This window comes from Rhododendron vialii, chromosome 13a (genome assembly GCF_030253575.1).
Source record: "Rhododendron vialii isolate Sample 1 chromosome 13a, ASM3025357v1".
NCBI classification, from domain to species: Eukaryota; Viridiplantae; Streptophyta; class Magnoliopsida; order Ericales; family Ericaceae; genus Rhododendron; species Rhododendron vialii.
In genome coordinates, this window is record NC_080569.1 from 34,517,865 (window position 1) to 34,535,163 (window position 17,299).

The 17,299-nt window shown below is 39.3% G+C and overlaps 2 protein-coding genes across 4 annotated transcripts; both read left to right on the forward strand.

The window, feature by feature from the left end:
- Positions 1-40: 40 nt before the first annotated feature.
- On the forward strand, positions 41-8,910 carry LOC131314661 (glucosidase 2 subunit beta). Its single transcript, XM_058343462.1, has 16 exons — positions 41-520; positions 652-777; positions 930-1,025; positions 2,218-2,457; positions 3,822-4,018; positions 4,659-4,742; positions 4,843-4,908; positions 6,010-6,322; positions 6,432-6,536; positions 6,626-6,727; positions 6,826-6,883; positions 6,981-7,049; positions 7,640-7,727; positions 8,043-8,104; positions 8,191-8,242; positions 8,338-8,910. The coding sequence occupies exons 1-16, from the start codon at positions 400-402 to the stop codon at positions 8,398-8,400; spliced, it is 1,842 nt and encodes a 613-aa protein (XP_058199445.1). The 5' UTR covers positions 41-399; the 3' UTR covers positions 8,401-8,910.
- A 1,705-nt stretch (positions 8,911-10,615) lies between these two features.
- LOC131314662 (pyruvate kinase, cytosolic isozyme) lies at positions 10,616-16,209 on the forward strand. 3 transcript variants are annotated; one of them, XM_058343463.1, is made up of 4 exons: positions 10,616-10,785; positions 11,076-11,326; positions 14,199-14,660; positions 15,121-16,209. In XM_058343463.1, the coding sequence occupies exons 2-4, from the start codon at positions 11,087-11,089 to the stop codon at positions 15,931-15,933; spliced, it is 1,515 nt and encodes a 504-aa protein (XP_058199446.1). In that variant the 5' UTR covers positions 10,616-10,785; positions 11,076-11,086; the 3' UTR covers positions 15,934-16,209. The 3 variants fall into 3 exon arrangements, with proteins under 3 accessions (XP_058199446.1, XP_058199448.1, XP_058199447.1); XM_058343465.1 differs by having other exon boundaries at positions 10,637-10,785; positions 11,081-11,326; XM_058343464.1 differs by lacking the exon at positions 10,616-10,785 and adding an exon at positions 10,826-10,873.
- The last annotated feature ends 1,090 nt before the right edge of the window (positions 16,210-17,299 follow it).

Genomic DNA, 17,299 nt, shown 5'->3' on the forward strand with positions numbered 1-17,299 from the left:
ATCTAAAATAGTAACGCCGGACAGACTTGACTGTTGTTGGGTTGGGTCTTCTCCAAGTTCTAAGCCCAGCCTGGGTACTCTATAAATGGAAAGCTGAAAAAAAAAGAAAAAAGAAAAGGAAAATCGTTTTCCATTTTCTGCGAATTCAACTCGCTCATATCCGCCTAAAAAACCTTGGTTCGCTTCGCAGTAGCTCCCTCCCACTACGATCGATAATGAGCTCAATCAATTGTACTGTACTGTACTTGTAATAATATTCAGAATCTTTTCATTCTGATTCCTAAATTAGTTTCCGATTCGTTGAGTTGAGCGAAATTGCATTTTTGAGTGACAATCACCATTTGTTAATTAGACAGACAGAAAAGAAAAAGAAATACTTAGTAGTTTTACCTGCAGAAGATGAAACAACTTAGGTTAATCTTATTGTTCTCCCTCTTTTGTACGATATGGGCTGCTTTGATCGGTAGATCGGCTTCTGTTCCCTCCACAGACCTGCTTCTGCTTGGGATTCCCCCCGAAGGTACACACACAGGCATATATATATATATATATATATATGTTTACATATCTTGTAGGTTCCCTAAGATTGAATACACGTCTATGATGTTGAATTTTGATTATTCTTAGTTGTTGTGATGTGGATGAGAACAGATGAGAGTTATTACAAGGCATTATCATCGTCGGGGGCTATCAAATGCAAGGATGGATCCAAGAAATTCACCAAATCTCAGCTCAATGACGACTTCTGCGACTGCCCTGACGGCACTGATGAGCCCGGTCTCTTGCCCTTTTTCACTCCCTCCTCCCTCCATTGCTCTTCCACTTTCGTATCTACTATAATCTATTACCACATTTCTTGTTACCGTCCATGTTTGCTTTATGTCGATTTTTAACTCCTCTCCTTTATGTTTTGTGTTGTTATTTTGCAGGAACATCGGCATGCCCCAACGGAAAATTTTATTGCCGCAATGCAGGCCATGCTCCACTTTCTATATTTTCTTCTAAAGTCAGTGATGGAATATGTGGTAAGAGATCATTTTCGATTGTGCTCTTTTCAGGCGAATCATCAATTACCGTTCGCTTGTATGTCGTGTGTGTATTAGTTCTTTGATACCTTTGACAGATACTTTTTAAGTGCGTCCCCTGCTGAAAACTATGCTATTTTATTGCCCTGAAGAAGCACTGGGCCTCTTAATTATGACCTGTATATATATTTGTAACTGGACATTCTGTAGGTACCACATCTATATATGGAAGGAAATGCAACAAGTAGGGTGTGCATTCTCATCTAGCATTCCTAAGATTCTTTTGGTTGTGGATTGGCTAGCGGAAGTATTGTCTGTGCATGAATTTTGGGCAGATGAGAAAGGGCCATGGAATCCTGTTTCCTACATTGGAATGTTCGGTTTGGCTACAAAAATTATCTTGTTGGACCTAAAATTTGGCCTTAGTTGTTCTGTTTATTTGATGCTTAGATTGTCTGGAAAAAAATTTCCTCGTAATAACTGCCTTGGTCACATTTGACTCTAGTACCTCTCCTAAAATAGCATGGACATTGTCAAGTGAAAAAATCGTCCATTGTTCTCTCTTAGTACAGCTCTGTAGTAGAACAAGGATTTTCGATAAGTTGAATTTTATAAAGATCAGACGAAGCTGGGGGCACAATGCGTATACAGTATGAAGAAAAATAATACTATCCCTATACATCACCTATTCATAACACTTCCTAGAGAGATCTACCCTAACAATGAGTAACTAAAAAATCTACAAGTTGGCATATGCCTTGATTTTAAACAATCGAGAAATTACCTCCTTGGTAGTAGTATTTCCAATGTACTGTCTATTTCTTTCCACACATTAATACACTACTTTATCCTCTCAAGTCTCAACCATGTTGAATCCTCTCTAGCAGTGAAACAAGTCATAAACAGATGTATGGAACACCCAAGGCACTCCAAGACGTAGTCCGCATGAAGTTCAGCACCTCACCAGCCATATTATTAACAAGGACATTGACCTAATGTTCTGTATCCCTCTTGGATGTCAAAACGATAATCAATGTTGGGAAGTTTTTCACACTTTTGGATTTGGCTTCCAAATTGCGACAAACGTCAGAATAAGCTTTATACATAAGTGTTTCATATTGTAAGTTTGTAACTGGGAATTACTTAGATTTTGTGAGTGAATTCTTATTGTTGACCTGCCATTGGTGAGCAGATTGCTGTGATGGAAGTGATGAGTACGATGGTAAAGTGAAGTGCTCAAATACATGTTGGGAGGCTGGAAAAGTTGCTCGGGATAAGTTGAAGAAAAAGATTGCGACTTATCAGGAAGGAGTAACTTTGAGAAAGCACGAAATTGAACAAGCAAAGCTAGCGTTAGCTAAAGACGAAGCAGAATTATCAAAGCTAAAAAATGAGGAGAAAATACTTAAAGGGCTGGTTCAACAGCTTAAGGGTATGCTTTCGATTCTTCCCACAAGTCAAAAGTGTCCCTGTAATCCAGTTACCCATTATCATTTGGTTTGCTGAATCCAGCCAGTGTTGTCATTGCGATTATATAGGTAAATAGGTAATTGGGTTCCCTTGAAAGTATGCAATAGTCCAAATCTGGTAATTTTTATAATAATTAAGTAGAGTGCATAAAACTGAAGGCTGCATACAGTTAGTATAGGTAACTGTATTGCGGCACCTATACAGTGCTTATATGAGATTCGCCCTTTGTACACCTATTGGTTGAGCAATTTCTTGATCCAGGTCCCACTCTCTTTCTTTTTTTTTTTAACAGCAAATTTTTTTCATTAATCTTTGAAATTGTTACAAAGACTAATAGGACAAGGAGAATGGCATCGTATTCCTATCATAGCTAAGAATAATCCTTTGCCCAGTCTGAGACCCAAAACCTCGATTGGCTATGAAGAACCGACACATCTAGAGGTTGACGTATTGCACTGTTGGACACGGTGGGGACACGTATCCCATAATTTAATTTAAATTTTTGAGAAGGACACGGCTGGGGACAGGGGGACACAGAAGGGGACATGGCGGGGGACAAAGTGTATTTTTTTACAAAATTGGTTTGGGGGGGGGGGGGGGGGGTCAAATGGCAAATTTTTTAAAATTCTTGGGGGTTAAATTGTATTTTTTAAAAAATTTTCAGGGGTCAAATTGTAATTTTCCATTTGGGTTGTATTGAACTTATGGATGTCTTGTTTTGTTTGAATGGTATTGGAACTATAGATTTTTCGTTTTGTCCACATTTTGCCATTTAAACTTGGGAAAAATTGAAAAACAAATATAAATAAATAAATATACATGAGACGTGTCCCTCGCCGTGTCCGTGTCCCTATTTTTTTAGAATTCTCGTGTCCCCGTGTCCGTATCCGTGTCCGTGCATCATAGTTGATTGGCAAGGAGCCAACCCAAACACCGAAGGAGCCGAAGCCCAAAACACACACACACATGGCTGTGACTTTTGACCTCTAGTGTGCATTATAAGCCATCAAGCCAATCGGAGGACTAGTGTGACATTACTAAATCATCTTAGCGGTTCAATGGTCGACCAAATAGATTGGGTTGACGACCTTCTTGGTCCTGATAATTCGGGGTAGTTATCCTTCAAAATGCTTTACTAAGTATGAATTGTTTGGTTCACCATTTACTTCTACTGCTTTGCTGGTGCCAGTCATCATTATATTTTGGGTGGCTTTTCTTCCTCATTTTTTGTTCTTTGTTGCTTTTATTTTCCTTTCTCGCTCTGTGTCTTTCTGTAGTATAAGCATACCCTTTCATATCATCGCACTTTTTGTTCCATCGTTACAGAGCATAAGGAAAATATAGAAAAAGCGGAGGAGAAAGAACGCTTACAGAAAGAAAAAGAAGAGAATGAAAAGAAAGAAGCTGAGGAAGCTCACAGGGCGAAAAGTAAAGATGTAGAGGAAGTATCCAGTCAAGGAAAGCCTTTCGAAAGTACAAGCGACGATCATATTGGGTTATTGGAGGACTCTCCTTCAGACAAGGTAAAATTGGTTTTTGGTCAGTTTGATGCCTGAAATATGCTAGACATGTAGTTGCACATTTACTCTTTTTACAACTACCTTTTCAATTGGGAAATGGCTGCAACTTTTGTATATGGGAAGTAGATTGGAGCAAATAAAACTACGCACCTTCCAAAATCCAGCTTGTGTTTCTGGGAAGTAGATGGAAGCAAACAAAATTTTGCTCCCTCGAAAAAAATGAGATCTGTTCAATCTATGAAGAAAATAGAGTCTCTAAGTCCTGGTAGTTAGACATGGAATGGGTTGAGCATTAACCTTTTCAAACATGTAGCACCAACAGGGACGGGGGACATGACATGGACACGCTGACATGCAATTTTTCAACAAATAGAGGACACGACAAACTGGGGACACGCTAATTTTTAAGTGTATTTTACTATTTTTTCAGTATGTGTAGATGTTTTAATAAGACTAATGAAAAAAAAAAGAGACAAAAAAACGCTAAAAAAACGATATGACTTCAATGTTATCGTAATACCTCTCGTGTATGGAACTTGTCTAAGTTCCATTTATATGCATGCATCTATTCCAGTCAATATATTTATTATATTGCAATAGAATTTGCCCTCCTTTTTGGTCTCACGTTTCACCCCTTTGATAGGAACACTCCATTGACCCTGTACATGAGTTAGAATCTGCTGATAGTTCCGGAAATGATGACTTTCTGACGAATGAAGTACAAGAGGTGAATTCTTCTGCAAAAATAGTTTTATTGGAGAGGTTGTGTCACACTCTACACATAAGATTTTGATTGTTGTTGGGTCCATATTTTCATCTCCTTGTAGGGTGCTGCAAAGAAAGAGGAAGATTCTTCGGTTGCGCATGAATCTGGTCCTGATATTAACGTTGAGGTACCCTCTTGAATATACCATGGAACAGGTTCTCTGCCGAGCTCCATATTACAATTTGTAATTTCACCTCCTTTGAATTCACACTTATCTCAGCTTTCCAACTTCATGAACTACTGAGCATTTCATTTATTCCTGGAAACCATGTAGTATGCTAGAAAGAGAAACTTTCACCTTGTAAAGAGGAATGTTTCACTTTTTGAGCAGGCTTAAAACTGTAAATAGAAACTTGAAAGCAAACTTTGTTGCCATTACTGATGAGCCTGGTTTTTGGGTAAGGCACTAAGGCTCTTAAACGGGTAGCAGTGGGGTCTATAATGCATCTCCGTTTACAGGGATTACACCTACGATGTATTGTTTACTTTCATCATCCCCTTGTTAAATGAATCATGAATGTATCAAGACATTTCACCTATCTACTAGGTTCCTAGTTTAAAAAATGTTGTTTCACGTAGTTTAAAGGCTCATTCAAATGACTTGAGGAGCCATATTTGGGAATAATACAAATCTTTTTCTTACTGCATTTCAGCTGAATTTGGAGAACTGGTCCAATTTTTGTTTGGAGTCCTAAAGATACTAGAATTCCATTTTTCTGCAGAAGCAAATTTGTTACTTTTCCAAGATATTCATGGATTTCATTTTTCTACTGAATTTTGCTTTCTTGTTGGGCACTGACAAATTTTCTTTAAGGCGTCATGTTTGGATTGAGTTTTCTGGGAATTAACTCTTACGTTAAGTAAGCCTAAAACCCTTGAACCTACACTTGCTATACCACATTTGAGAATGTTTGGTGTAGCAAATTTGTGTTTGATTTTACAAGCAGCAACAAATATTCCAAGTTCTGTTGTTTCTTGCTTTTTACAACTGTTGCATTTTCAACACTGATTATTCTGAAATATTTGAAACACACTGGCTTGTGGAATATTTCTTTTGCCTCGAGAAAAGGTCTCTTCTTTGGAAATTGGAAGATGCCTGTTAACAGGTAGCGTTTCTTCCGATTTTCAAGTGATGGTATGTAGTTAGTCGGCTTCCTTTTTACTTTGTCCAAGGAGTTAGCAGCAATAACTTCATTGAGATGGGTATTTGCCTTCTGTGGTTTTTCAGGAAAAAGACGCATCTGAAAATGTTGAGGTGCTGTCAAAGGAAGAGTTAGGTCGTCTTGTTGCTTCCCGGTGGACTGGGGAAGTTGATGCTGGGAACGATGACAAACATGAAATCTCTGAGGACGCACCAAGTGATGCACATGATGAGGAATATGAAGGATATGATTCAGAAAGCGAGGATGACAGCCAAAAATACAATGAGGATGATGAAGAAGAAGAAGAAGAAGACCATGTGGAAGACTTTGAAGAGGAGAAGCATGATGATTTCAGTTCTCTGGACAAATCCACCTCAGATGGCGAGTTAGATGTGCCAGGTTTGCAACTGCTTCTTCAATATTCCCATGCGAATGTGAAGCCATTCTTTATTGTCTCATTCTGCAGCTGTAGTCAATTGAAGTTTCTAATACGATTTTGCATGTTCAGATACAACAACCTCAAGTAGCCCATCTTGGTTAGAGAAGATCCAACAAACTGTGCGCAACATTCTACAAGCTGTTAATTTGTTCCAGACTCCCGTGGATGTATCAGGTAGCAAAGGCAATAATGTTTTCATTAGCTCTTCAGATTGAAATGACAGCATGCATATGAATGGGTTCTGTTGTGTTTGGCTTTTGTAGAGGCAGCACGGGTACGCAAAGAATATGATGAATCCAGTTCCAAATTGTCTAAGATCCAATCAAGAATATCTAGTTTGACAAAAAAGCTAAACCAGGATTTTGGTAAGTGAAAGTCAGTTGCTTGCAATAGTATTGCTCTCCTTGGTTGTAAGTCGTTATTCGCTTTGCTCTGTATCTGAACCCAAAATTCATTATTACAGGTCCAGACAAGGAGTTCTATTCATTCTACTCTAAATGCTTTGAGATCAAGCAGAATAAGTTGCGAACTAGTATTTTCTTATTGTGGGTTACTATTTTGTCGAATATTATAGTTCCTCTCTTATTAGTTTCTTGGGCAATACAAATATTGCTTCAGGTACGTTTACAAAATTTGCCCATTCAAACAAACTTCCCAGGAGGAGGGCCACAGCACAACTCGCTTGGGGTAGGCATCTGTCTTCCATTTTTCTCTTAGATTGGTTATTTTTGGATTACTTTCTTTTGTTAAGAAACCTGAAAAAGTTTTGGCTGGACTCCAAGGTGGATCAAGTAATCTCGCAGTAAACCAGTGTGAGGCTCCTGTGGTGCTTTTTGATTTGTGTATGCAATGATGTTAGTTGGTTACATTTCTTCAGCTTGGGAGATCCAGTTCGAGAATGAACTTGAGGGGTCACTTGGCTGTATTTTGTTCTGCCTGTGGGAAACATTGGATAATGGCTGATTCTAGTTCAGATGCCAGATGGGATGACTTTCTAGACTGCAGATTTGCAGTCCCATCCTGATTTCTATACATCCCTTGCTTTTTACACATTAAGTTTAACCGTCACTTGTGTGACTGCCAACCGTAATTTTACTTGATACATTTCATGCGATTTCTGGTAATTCTAGGAAAGTAGGTAACAAGGTGTTGATTGTGACGTATGTTTTACCATGTAGCCACCGTACAAGATGTCTTTTGCTGCAACAACACTTTCATTGTTTTACAGTTTTTATTAGCTTACTGATGTTATGTACCCTTCCTTTTTCTGAATGTAGCAACTGGGATAAGTTCGAGGACTCATACAAAACCATGCTATTTTCAAGTGGGGATAAATGCTGGAATGGGCCTGATAGAAGTTTAAAGGTACTGAACATCATCTTTTTGGTCTACTAGGTCATGTGTTTGTTTGGTATAAACATCCAGGTTCCGAAGTACTGGTGTGGTTGGTGGACATCCATCAGTTGTGGGGTGATGTGGCTTTTTTTATGAAGTACGTTCCCTGTAGTACTGATGTAGTTGGTGGACATCCTTCAGTTTTGGTTGAGTGCTGATATATGTTGTGGTCATGACTGTTTTCTTTTCAAACAATTCACGTTATTATGTTTTATGATTGTTTACTGGTGGAAATGATACGGAGAATAGTGCACCGAATGCTAATTTATCATTCTAATCATTCAGGTCAGGTTAAGATGTGGGTTGAAGAATGAAGCGACTGATGTGGATGAACCAAGCCGTTGCGAGTAAGAATCTCTCTCTCTCTCTCTCTCTCTCTCTCTCATGTGTGCAGTCCATGCGCTTGCTACTAATGTTAAGTTTGTCACGGCAGATATGAGGCATTGCTATCAACCCCAGTTCTTTGTCTAGAAGAAAAGCTTAAGGTAACATGTTTCTATTCAGCTTGAAGGTTTTCAACCTATTATCGCCTGCTTTAGAACTTTGAATGGTATTGTGTATTGTGATGAACTTGTGACAGGAACTGCAAGAGAAACTGGACTTGATGAACAAGCAGCAACCACAGGGTCATGATGAACTTTAAACAATCCGCCTAAGTTTAGACATAGCACTTGGCCGATGAAGTTACCTTGCTTGTACGTTTTGTTTGGAGCTCGATTAATATTGCGACTGTAGACTCTTCGCGAAATGTGGGGTGAGACTTCCTGCTGGAAAAGAGAAGGAGAAAACGGTTAGTTGAGGCTTAGAAGCAATTTCTCACTCAAATGTGGGATGGAAGTGGTTACAACTAGAAAACTTGACAAAACCTGATTTTTCAAACTTTCATCATTTTTCTTCTTCTATTCAACTAAGTAAGAATACAGCAACCTCATCCAAACGGCAGTTTCCCCCTAATACCCCGGGACTGTAATTTTCGTTCCATTGATCCACATTTGGAGTTGGTTCAGATGGTGATGAATCACCAGGTTTGGGGTTTGCATCTCAAAAGGGGGCAAAGACATTTATGAGTTCCTTGTGGATTTGTAGGTATATTTTGTCTTTATCATGTTTGGATTGATCTCCCAATGATAATTGCGAACTGCCAGATTGATAATTGCGAACTGCCAGAATAAAGTTGTCTACGAAAAGTGCAGGGGCGAAGCTTACAATATTCCTTTGCCACTGGAATGTAATGCTTGTGGCATTTGTGGCTACTGTGACCAAAAGCAAGCACTAAAACATGCTTGTTTTGGACGCTAAAACTTTCACAACTTTGTTGCAAAACTATTGATTAGTGGCTTTTGGCATGATGTGTTAGTGGTAGAGGCAGTAGCAATTGCCGTCATTTTTCCCTTAGCGGCAAGAAAGAAACCACTTGTCCCCTCAACCAAAAAATGGAAAAACAAGAGGCCACTTTGATGGGATATGAATGCAAGGAACTGCTGGCTACGTCTGACCTTTACTTGCCCGCCAAATCCTCTCTTTTCTTAGTAAACTAAAAATCACACCAAATGAGACTTTCACAGTGAAAAGTCAAGGGAAACATAAGTCGATGGAGTGTTTTTACCCTGTCGATTATTAACTCCGATAGTAATTGGGTCAAGAATTTGAGTAAAAGAATCTCTCCCTCTCTCTATATCTCTCTCTAGATAGAGAGAATGTTTAGACCAGGATTACGCACAAGGATTATGATTATTAAATTCTTGAACTTATATTACTTGTTTCCAATACAGCACTAAGTAGTGAGTGGTGCTACGGAAACCGTACCGACGGCCATCCGACGGCCGATCCGAGCCGTCCAAAAATTTAAAAAAAAAAAAAAACGAGGGGGCCCGTGCGGAAATCAACGGCATTCGCGAATATACATATATACACGAAAAAAGGGTGCTCGGATCAAGCACTTTAGACACATCGGATGCCGTTGATTCCTGCACAGGCCCCCTCGTTTTTTTTTTTAAAATTTTTTTGGACGGCTCGGATCGGCCGTCGGGTGGCCGGAGATGGCCACGCGTGGCCGTCGGTACGGTTTCCCTACGAAAACCGTCGGTGCAGATATCTTTTCCGACCCAATTCATGCCTTGTTTTTAAATGTACGCTACTTTAATAATGCCTAGACGTTGTCACAATAATGCCTAGACGTTGTCACACGGTCATCAAATTTTAATTGGTATTAACCATATTCAAATAAATAACTTGCGACTTTTATATTTCCATTGACTATATATAATTGGAATCATGAAGACTCAAACTACTTAGGGGTAGCCATTGCCGTTGGTATTTAACAAAGGTTGGCCTGAAACCTCCTCTTGACCTTGGGATCTGATTTAATTAATTAGGGGACCTCATTTTAGCCCACCCATCCTAGTCCCCCTTACCACTAGAGCTTGTCACAAACCCAATTTCTCGCAATAAATAAGTCACTAATGATATACTAATTTTTTTTGTCAACTACTATATGAGTGAAGCATTTGTTTCTTTTTCATATTATAAACCAGTATATTTATCAAATGGTGCCAGGGAAAACGAACAATTCAACATTTTCTTGGTGGTCATTAGTCCTAACTTTATATTTTTTCACAATTAGTTACTCCTAAAAGACAGAAAAAATGCACCAACTCAGCAACGTTAACAATCTATTACTATAACCTTAGTGGGATGCGAGTTACACAAAGATAAGAGCGTTTTATTCACGGAAATTACTAGTGCAAAAGAATTGCTATGCAAAAGGGAAGTATCATGATGTTTAATAAAATCCCACCTCCTCCCTGAATATATAAAAGGAAAAAGTATCCCATAGAAAGATTATGCGAATAATTCCTCATCCGCAATCAATAGATTTCTCTTTCTGGGCAATTGACTTGTCACTCAAGAAAGAAGAAGAATTAGAGAGAGAGAGAGAGAGAGAGAGAGGAGTAACAGTAGCAGGAATTGAAAACCGGACGGACCACGTGTCGGACTGACTTGGGGTTTGGTGCCAAATTTCCTTTCGGTAAACATCAGCACCTTCATTCTTTCTTTACTTTCACATACGATACGGACGAGACTCTTTCCTCCTCATCTCCTTCTCCTTCTCCTTAGTTCGTTGCTTTCTCCTCTTTGATTTGATTTGATATTTGATTCGGTTTAGTCGGTCAATTACACAATCACCTAAACGAAAAAAACACTTGCTGTCTCCTTTGACCATCGCTCAATCTTTTTCCGTCCGTCTGTCTGTCTGTGTTGAGAGGATTTATTAATCAGATCGATTCATCTTGCTTGTGCTGTTTGTGTGAAAACCAGTTGAGTGAGAAATGGAGATGAACAACGGAGGAGTAGTGGTTGACAAGAGGCCCAAGACCAAGATAGTTTGTACTCTGGGGCCCGCGTCGAGGTCTGTTCCGATGGTCGAGAAGCTGCTCAGAGCCGGTATGAACGTCGCTCGCTTCAATTTCTCACACGGATCTCACGAATACCACCAGGAAACCCTAGACAACCTCCGCGCTGCCATGGACAACACCGGCATCCTCTGTGCTGTCATGCTCGACACTAAGGTCTCTCTCTCTCTCTCCACTTCACCACTACATATTTGTGTTTCCGATCCGTTGTAATATCTTTGGTTATTCATATCATTTTCGTTTGATCTGTGGTAAGATTGCTGTTATATTTGATCCGCAGTCGTTGGGATTCCGATGAGTTTGGGGGATTGTATATTTAGTCTAAACAACACCAAATCCTTATGCCCTTTTTTGTTTGTTTCTTTGTTTTGTTTGTATCTGATTGCGTTTCTGTTGGCTTTCTCACGACACGCACTGTGAACGACTGTCTAACGTTGTGCTGATATATTTGTCCCGAATTTTCCATGTATCGATTTGAATTTTGGTAATACTGTTTGAAACATATCATCCTTTCTGACTACTTCTGGAAATCCGATTTTGAGTTACTGGACTATTTGCCAAAAGGAAAACTAACCTTCCAGAGTACTTCCAAACATGCTTCTTCCATAAGGACTGGCAGGTGAACCTTCTGTGCCTCTCCTCTTGTTCGTACATCTCTTCTGTCATCTAGAATTGAGGAACTTCTGCATTTCCAGCGAATGAAAGATGGACTCCTGGTAACAAAACCTACCATTCTTGCATGGTTTGTTTGAGCACTTTATGAGTAAAGAGACCCAATCCACCAATTTTGCCTTCTGGGTCCCGTGCTGAATGTCATATGTTTGCAAGAAGCGACGCTAGAGTGGTACCCCAACAAGCTATACTGCGTTCTGAACATTAATACTTTCTTCTTAACTTGGTTAATAAGTTTCGCTTGATTTTGTGACCCACTTAAACAAAATTACACCTTTTCCTTTTCAGTCACGATTACATTAGTAGAAAGAGCTTTTACGGCAAGAAAGTTTGTAGAGAGTCGGGAGTCGGTTTTGAGAATTAATTGAGGATCAATGGATGATTGGTTATTTGGTTACATATGTTGAAAATGGGGTGTTTGATACTTTGGACGATGAAGTTATTACGCTATGTTTTCAAACCATGAAACCTCATCAAATGCAGTTTTAAAAGTACAAATGTTGCAATTTTTTGGGAAATAATAATAAAGTATTCTAAAAATAGTGCTCTACTTGTGATTTGGTAAGTTTAATTTAGCTTGTGATTTGTTGAAAGTGGTTCATTAAGAGATGATTAGTGTGAGATTATTTTCTCATAAAGTTGGTACAATGTTAGTTTTTGAAAGACTCCATCTACAAAAATTTCTGGAGTCATGCGACATTGTTTCTTTCCTCTTTATTTATACTTTTTGGAAAGTATTAGACTTCTTGATATTCTTGTTGCCTAGAGTTGGACTCAAGCACTAGATTTACAATATCCTTGATTTTGTGCCAACTGCGGAACCATACAACCCATGGTTTGTGAAACAAAATTAGCATCACGTGGAGTGTTTGTTTATACGTAATGTTAAACTCTGGTTTGAGAGTCCAAAATATTGCGAACTCGACGGTACTAATAAGAACTCAACATTTGATTTTGCAAACATTTCTATTAAGAAGTCAACATTTGCTAATGGATCAGAAGCTGGAAGATTTCACTGCATCCAGTTTCATGGATCAAGTTGGGTTAAATATTGAATAATGCCCGAACTCTTTCTCCACTCTGGTTGGGGTGCTATTTGTCAGTTGATGGCTTCTTGAGATGATGGATGTCAACTTCCAATCCATTTATTCCTTCTAAATTGCTCTTTTACTTGGATATTGTAACATCCCTGTGCTTTATTAAGGCATCCGTACTGTCAAAACTCAGCTAACATGGGGAATATTGTATCAAAAAGAGTAGTTCGCTTAGTTTGAAGAGGCCAAAGCTACATACCTTGTTCCACTAAGCTTTTTGGGGCTTTTTCTTGTTTTGTCCTTATTAAAAAAAAATTGCGTTTGTTAGTTTTGCGCCTAACTTTTGTGGATTATTGATTCATCTCGTCAAGATGAATCGGAAAAGTAAAAAAATTATGACTTTTGGACTTTATCTTGGATATTTCCAAAAATATTTGGGTAGAAGTAAAAAGAATTTACTTTTTTGATTCGTCTTGACGAGACGAATCAATAATCCACAAAAATTAAGTGCAAAACTAACAAACGCGAAAAAAATTTGGATGAGGACAAAACAAGAAAAGGCTCCAAATAGCTTAGTGGAACAAGGAGTTAGCACCTATTTAGACCATTACTGGGTGTCTAGGTGGGTATGGACCCATTAACAGCCTTACATTGAGCAGAAGGTAACGAATACTGTAAACCTTTTTGTGATATACATGGTAGTATATGTAATGAAGGCTATGTCATTACTTCCGCACCCTACCCAATCAATTTTGAACTCTGAGCTCATTTAAGTTTGAACACCCAGACAATTACCTGTTGTGCAACCCAAAGCCATACTTTTTTAAGGATGGCGAATTTTCAAATTTAGAGATGCGGTACTAGAAGACGGGAAAATGGATGGTGGGCCAAAAGGCGAAAGATGCCAAGCATGCTGAAGTTATTTTGTCAAAGCATGAGTCTGTATAGGTTGGCTTTTACTTCACGTGATTTTTGGAGTTGGCACAACTAAGTTACTTCATGACCACTCCGTCGAGGTTCAGTGCTTTTGTACGAAAATTATTTTTCCCTGTTTTCATGAATGTTAGAACTTTTTTTTTGCTAGAACTTAGGAGTTAGGTTAGGACCCATAGGATGTGTACCGGGCATGAATTTTATGAAGAGATCCACAAAAGAAAAGGAAAATGAAAGGAAAGCCAAAGTAGTAATTTTGCTTCTTCACTTTATTACTTTTTATGTTTTCTCCGAGATTTTTAATTCCCTTTATAATATCATGATCCATACATAGCTAATGCTTAGAATTTGGAATTTTCTAACTGTTCATATCACTTGTGACTTAACAGGGTCCGGAGATTCGAACTGGATTTTTGAAAGATGGCAAGCCCATCCAACTGAAGCAGGGTGAAGAGATCACCATCTCCACTGATTACAGCATCCAGGGTGACGAGAACATGATTTGCATGAGCTACAAAAAATTGGCTGAGGACGTGAAGCCACAAAGTGTGATACTCTGTGCGGATGGCACGATCTCATTTACCGTTCTGTCTTGTGACAAGGAAAATGGTTTGGTTCGATGCCGATGTGAGAACACAGCAGTTCTAGGCGAGAGGAAGAATGTCAATCTCCCAGGGGTTATTGTGGATCTCCCAACTTTGACGGAGAAAGACAAGGTTGATATCTTAGAGTGGGGGATTCCTAATAATATTGACATGATCGCTCTGTCTTTTGTCCGCAAAGGCTCTGACTTGGTGGACGTCCGGAAGTTGCTCGGGGAGCATGCAAAGAATATCCTTCTTATGTCAAAGGTTTGTTAATTCATGAACAGATATCATGGAAATTTGAAGACTCATGACAGAGTAGTAGTCAACCCGTTTAGTGCCTGCCCTCGCAGATTTGGGAAGTCAAATGACTTGTTCCTTTGATTGACGCAATGAAAAGTAAAAACAAACATACTTATAAAAAAAAAAAAGAAGAAGGTAAAAACAAACATCACAGGTTTTTTAGGATGATTACCGAACATTGCGAAATGAATTCCTGATGTATTGGTTGATAATATAGTCTCAGTCTCATCCGTTGATAAGCTTGTTATAAGCATCAAAAGGTTTGAATCGTTTGATATTTGGTCCACTAAGTGTGGGTTCGGGACCTCAAAGCCTTCCGTAACGCCTTTGTATTATTTAGCCTTAGTCTTCCATGTGTAAAGACAGGGGACTCTACGACAATTGATCTTGATATCTGATACTGGTTTCTGGTTTGTCTTGGCAGGTTGAAAATCAAGAAGGTGTGGCAAATTTTGATGAAATCCTAGCTAACTCAGACGCCTTCATGGTTGCGCGAGGCGACCTAGGTATGGAAATTCCGATTGAAAAGATATTTCTAGCACAGAAAGTGATGATCTACAAATGCAACATCCAAGGAAAGCCGGTTGTTACGGCTACACAGATGTTGGAGTCAATGATCAAATCTCCTAGGCCAACTAGAGCAGAGGCCACCGATGTTGCCAATGCAGTTCTTGATGGCACAGACTGTGTAATGCTGAGTGGTGAAACAGCTGCAGGGGCTTATCCGGAACAAGCAGTTCGAACCATGGCCAAAATCTGCGTTGAAGCAGAGAGCACAATTGACTATGCGGATGTTTTCAAGAGGATTACGGCAAATGCACCTGTGCCCATGAGCCCATTAGAGAGCTTGGCCTCTTCTGCAGTGCGAACAGCCAATTCAACAAAGGCAGCTCTGATATTGGTCCTAACCAGAGGAGGAAGTACTGCTAAACTGGTGGCTAAGTATAGGCCAGGCATGCCTATACTGTCGGTGGTGGTCCCTGAGATTAAGACTGATTCCTTTGATTGGTCGTGCAGCGATGAGTCTCCAGCGAGACACAGCCTTATATTTAGGGGTTTGGTTCCGGTTTTATGTGCAGGGTCTGCTAGGGCTTCGCATGCTGAGTCGACAGAAGAAGCGTTGGAGTTTGCGCTGCAACATGCCAAGGCAAAGGGACTCTGCAAGGATGGAGACGCTGTCGTGGCTCTGCACCGAGTTGGGACCGCTTCTATCATCAAGATCGTCACCGTGAAGTAGAGATGGTCTTCGTGATGGTAATAATTCCTCCCTGGCCTTGTTAGTTGGTTAGGTTATGAAGTTATGAAGGAGATGAGACTAATCGCTTTCTGATTTTTGGCTATTTTGTTTTACCTTTTCTGAAAAGGACGTTTTTGATAGATATTGCTCTTCTGAGATTTGTTTCTCAGCACTTTAAATTGTTGTCGTCTCGCATAAACATTTTACCAATGGAGTGGAACTCTATTGTTTGATTTTGGTTAAAGCTATATGCAAATGCGACTCATAATTTGTCTAGTATTGTTTGGTACTTTGGTGTATTGATCTGCGTTTAGATCTGTCTAATCAGTGGATTGTTGATTGAATCAAACATGTACTATAAGTTTCAGAAGGCTGACCCAAGAGTACAGGAATTTGGCAAAGTTTTGTTGTAGTTTCAGATGTCATTGCAGAATTTACTGACGAAAAGCTACACTCGTGCTTCCTAGAAGTTGTTTTATGTGTACGTTTTCTGAAGATGGTGAAATATAATGATAGACGTGTTTAGTGCAGGTGCTTACATGATGAGATGAGATGAGCTGAAAAGGTGGCTTTTCATGAAGAGCAGGGGTTGGATGGTTTTTCATGGAAACAATGAAATGCATTACCAAACATAACCTACGAAATTCCACATTGTTTTTTTGCTCTCAATTAGGCCCTTAAATATAGAGCTTCTTCAACGAGGCCTCAAATGTTGACAACTCTACAAGCATGACTCGTTGTACAACAATTCTTACAATATGCCGTTCCAAAAAAAAAAAAGGAGTACTGCATTATACGTGCATGTTATTTATTTGTTGGTGTTTAAGTTAAGATAACAAAATCACATCCCGGCCAATTACAAATCAGGTTATGCCACAGAAGTTGTGGTTGTAGCAATGTTTTTGAGAGAGAGAGAGAGAGAGAGAGAGAGAGAGAGAGAGAGTGTGTGTGTGTGTGTGTTTCATTTTGTCATGATTTGTATATGATGGTGATGAAATAGTCCTGCTCGTTCTCTGCATGTTTCCTGGTGATCTAATAGCAGCTGAATATGAGTTTATAATTTCGAAGCTGCAAAAGGAGGAAATATAAAATGTAAGTATTTTACTACGGAGTAGTACTTAATATGTTTAATTAATTAAACCATTAGAGATACTCTTAACATCATTAAGGCTATGCCTGCTTATCGAGTGCCGGATGGCATTTACCCATGACTGGCTAAAACCTTACCCTGTTTTAATAGAGGCATTGTTGGCCACTTTCCATCACCACCATCTAAAAATCAAAACCAAAGGAAACGGTAAACAAAAGGGGACTTAAAAAAACAAAGGGAAAGAAGAGCTGCTGGAGATAGGTAAACTCCCCCCAC

What these genes read in the sequence shown, in the direction of transcription:
- LOC131314661 (XM_058343462.1), top strand. Translation starts at nt 400, where the DNA reads ATGAAACAACTTAGGTTAATCTTATTGTTCTCCCTCTTTTGTACGATA. An exon ending in GCTGGTTCAACAGCTTAAGG is followed by an intron (nt 2,458 to 3,821) that starts GTATGCTTTCGA and finishes CCATCGTTACAG; the next exon opens with AGCATAAGGAAAATATAGAA. An exon ending in GTCCTGATATTAACGTTGAG is followed by an intron (nt 4,909 to 6,009) that starts GTACCCTCTTGA and finishes GTGGTTTTTCAG; the next exon opens with GAAAAAGACGCATCTGAAAA.
- LOC131314662 (XM_058343463.1), top strand. Translation starts at nt 11,087, where the DNA reads ATGGAGATGAACAACGGAGGAGTAGTGGTTGACAAGAGGCCCAAGACC. An exon ending in CTGTCATGCTCGACACTAAG is followed by an intron (nt 11,327 to 14,198) that starts GTCTCTCTCTCT and finishes GTGACTTAACAG; the next exon opens with GGTCCGGAGATTCGAACTGG. An exon ending in ATATCCTTCTTATGTCAAAG is followed by an intron (nt 14,661 to 15,120) that starts GTTTGTTAATTC and finishes TTGTCTTGGCAG; the next exon opens with GTTGAAAATCAAGAAGGTGT.